The sequence below is a fragment of the Melospiza georgiana genome, chromosome 31, assembly GCF_028018845.1.
Source record: "Melospiza georgiana isolate bMelGeo1 chromosome 31, bMelGeo1.pri, whole genome shotgun sequence".
In the NCBI taxonomy this organism is placed as follows: domain Eukaryota; kingdom Metazoa; phylum Chordata; class Aves; order Passeriformes; family Passerellidae; genus Melospiza; species Melospiza georgiana.
The window spans coordinates 3,709,593-3,712,229 of NC_080460.1; the positions used below are offsets into that span (position 1 = coordinate 3,709,593).

Here is a 2,637-nt window from a genome sequence, read left to right on the forward strand (position 1 = left end):
GGCTCGGCCACCGCCCCGGCCTGCCAAAGGTAAAGGACAAAATAAAATTGGCAAAAATCACATGAAACGCTGTGGCTGATGTCTGCTGGTTCAATGCGTCGCTCGCCACCCGCACAAATCACAAAGCCCCCACAAGAGTGGGGCTGGGACCCCCAGAGACCCCCTCCCCATAAACCCAAGCACCCCAGAGATGGGGCTGGGACCACCAGAAGTAATAATAAATAATACCCATTCCCCAGGATGGAGCACAGGGCACGGGGTGGGGTTCACGCCCAGGGGGGCAGCCCTGGGCCCCTCCTGGAGCTCTTTATTGTGGCGGGGCAGGCTCAGCCCTTGGGGGCCGAGGTGAAGATGCGCAGGCCGTGCATGTGCTTGATCTCCTCGCTCAGCGCCTGCGGGGCAAGCGCAGCTCAGGGACAGCTCAGGGCTGGCCCTGGAGAGGCCTCAGCCCCAAAACCAGGGCTGCTGCAGCCTCAGCCCCATAGCCAGGGCTGCTGCAGCCTCAGCCCCACAGGTTTCCTCTCTCCCATCCCTCTGCATCCATCCCCTCTCTCTCCTATTCCCTCATAACCCATTCCCTCTCCCCTATTTCAGCTGTTCCCTTTCCCTCTCTCCTCTCTTCTCATTCCCTCTCCCATTCTCTCCCATTCCCTCACACCCATTCCAGCTGTTCCCATCCCCTCTGTCCCATTCCCTCTCCCCTGTTCCAGCTGTTCCCTTTCCCTCTCTCCTCTCTCTCATTCTCCCTCCCCATCCCTCTCCCCCATTCCCTCATATCCATTCCAGCTGTTCCCTTTCCCTCTCTCCATTCCCTCTCTCCCATTCCCTCACACCCATTCCAGCTGTTCCCTTTCCCTCTCTCCCATTCCCTCTCCCCCGTTCCCTCTCTCCATTCCCTCCCCATTCCCTCTCCCCGTTCCCCACACCTGTGTCACCATCCTGTGCTGCTGCACCGGCCGCTTCTCCCGGAACTCCTCCGACTCCACGTGGATCTCGTACATGTCACCGCAGCCTCCTGGCAACCAGGGCCAATTAATGCCAATTAAAATCCAATAAAGTCAAGGCTTGAGCACCCTCACGCTCCTGCCCCGTCTGGGGATACACACAGCCTGAGGGAGCGGGAGACTGAGTGGGTTTAAAAAAAAAAATCTGGGTTTGGGGCAACCAAGAGCGGGTTTAGGACAATAAAGAGCAGATTTGGGGCAACCAAGAGTGGGTTTAGGACAATAAAGAGCGGGTTTAAGGTAGAAAGAGTGGGTTTAGGGCAACCAAAAGTGGGTTTAGGACAATAAAGAGCAGATTTGGAGCAACCAAGAGTGGGTTTAGGGTAATAAAGAGCAGGTTTAGGACCAAAAAGAGCAGGTTTAGGGCAATAAAGAGTGGATTTAGGGCAATAAAAAACCCGTTTAGGGCAACCAAGAGCAGGTTTAGGCCCACAGAGAGTGGGTTTGGGACAATAAGAGCAGGTTTAGGGTAATAAAGAGCGGGTTTTGGACAATAAGAGCAGGTTTAGGGTAATAAAGAGCGGGTTTAGGACCACAAAGAGCAGGTTTAGGGCAATAAGAGCAGACTTAGGGTAATAAAGAGCGGGTTTAGGACCACAAAGAGCAGGTTTAGGGCAATAAAGAGCAGATTTAGGCCCTACCTGAGATGTCCACCACCTTGATGGTCGAGGCCCGCGGGAACTTCTCCCTCAGCAGCCGCGCCAGGCGCGACTCGCCATCGGTACCGGAGGCCAAACCCCGCCAGGAGCGGCAGCGCAGGAACAGCTGCGGGAAAACGGCCCTGAGAGCCCCGGGGGGACCCCAAAAACACCCCGGGAACGGGGGAAGGGGAAGGGGCCGGAGCGGGGCACGGGAAGCTGCGGAACCCCGGGAGACGCGGGAGAACCGGGAGAGGAGGGGCGGGAACGGGAGCTGCCATCACCGGAGGATCGGGCGGTGAGAGCGGGGCTGGGGAAGGGCGGGAGGGGTTACCCGTGCCTGGGGACATCGCGAGGAGCGGGAGCACCGGGAGCGGTACGAGGAACGGGGGAGCGCCGGGAGACGGTGGGGAACGGGGCCGGGGATGGACACCGGGGGGGGGGGGGGCGCGGTTACCGGCACCGGGAGGACACAGGGACAGGGACAGAGGGACAGAGGGACACGGGGACGGACGGGCACTCACCGGGCCCCGGCCCAGCCCCGCCGCCGCCATCCCGGGGGCGCGCCCGGGGTCACCTCCGCCTCAGCCAATCAGAGCGCGCCGGGGACAAAAGGGGCGGGGCCAGCGCTGCGCCGCCACGAGCGCCCCCTGGCGGCTCGGAGGAGCGGGAGAGACCGCGAGGGCCCGAAAAGGGACCCCGAAAAGGGAACCCAAAAAGGGAACCCAAAAAGGGAACCCAAAAAGGGACCCCAAAAAGGGAGCCCAAAAAGGGAACCCAAAAAGGGAACCCAAAAAGGGACCCCAAAAAGGGACCCCAAAAAGGGAGCCCAAAAAGGGAACCCAAAAAGGGACCACAAAAAGGGAGCCCAAAAAGGGACCACAAAAAGGGAGCCCAAAAAGTGTCCCCTCCTGAGCCCACAACATTCCCCCTCCTGAGCCCACAACATTCCCCCTCCTGACCCCACAAAATTCCCCCTCCTTACCCCACAAAAT

General features: G+C 59.6%; 1 protein-coding gene across 1 annotated transcript; it reads right to left on the reverse strand.

The window, feature by feature from the left end:
- Nucleotides 1–260: 260 nt before the first annotated feature.
- BOLA3 (bolA family member 3) lies at nt 261–2,242 on the reverse strand. The gene is made up of 4 exons (XM_058042473.1): nt 2,167–2,242; nt 1,646–1,769; nt 927–1,015; nt 261–392 (listed from the first exon to the last, which is right to left on the reverse strand). The coding sequence occupies exons 1-4, from the start codon at nt 2,194–2,196 to the stop codon at nt 327–329; spliced, it is 309 nt and encodes a 102-aa protein (XP_057898456.1). The 5' UTR covers nt 2,197–2,242; the 3' UTR covers nt 261–326.
- Nucleotides 2,243–2,637: the final 395 nt, after the last annotated feature.

What these genes read in the sequence shown, in the direction of transcription:
- BOLA3 (XM_058042473.1), bottom strand. Translation starts at nt 2,196, where the DNA reads ATGGCGGCGGCGGGGCTGGGCCGGGGCCCG. An exon ending in CGGGGCTGGGCCGGGGCCCG is followed by an intron (nt 1,770 to 2,166) that starts GTGAGTGCCCGT and finishes GTTTTCCCGCAG; the next exon opens with CTGTTCCTGCGCTGCCGCTC. An exon ending in AGCACAGGATGGTGACACAG is followed by an intron (nt 393 to 926) that starts GTGTGGGGAACG and finishes CTTGCCCCGCAG; the next exon opens with GCGCTGAGCGAGGAGATCAA.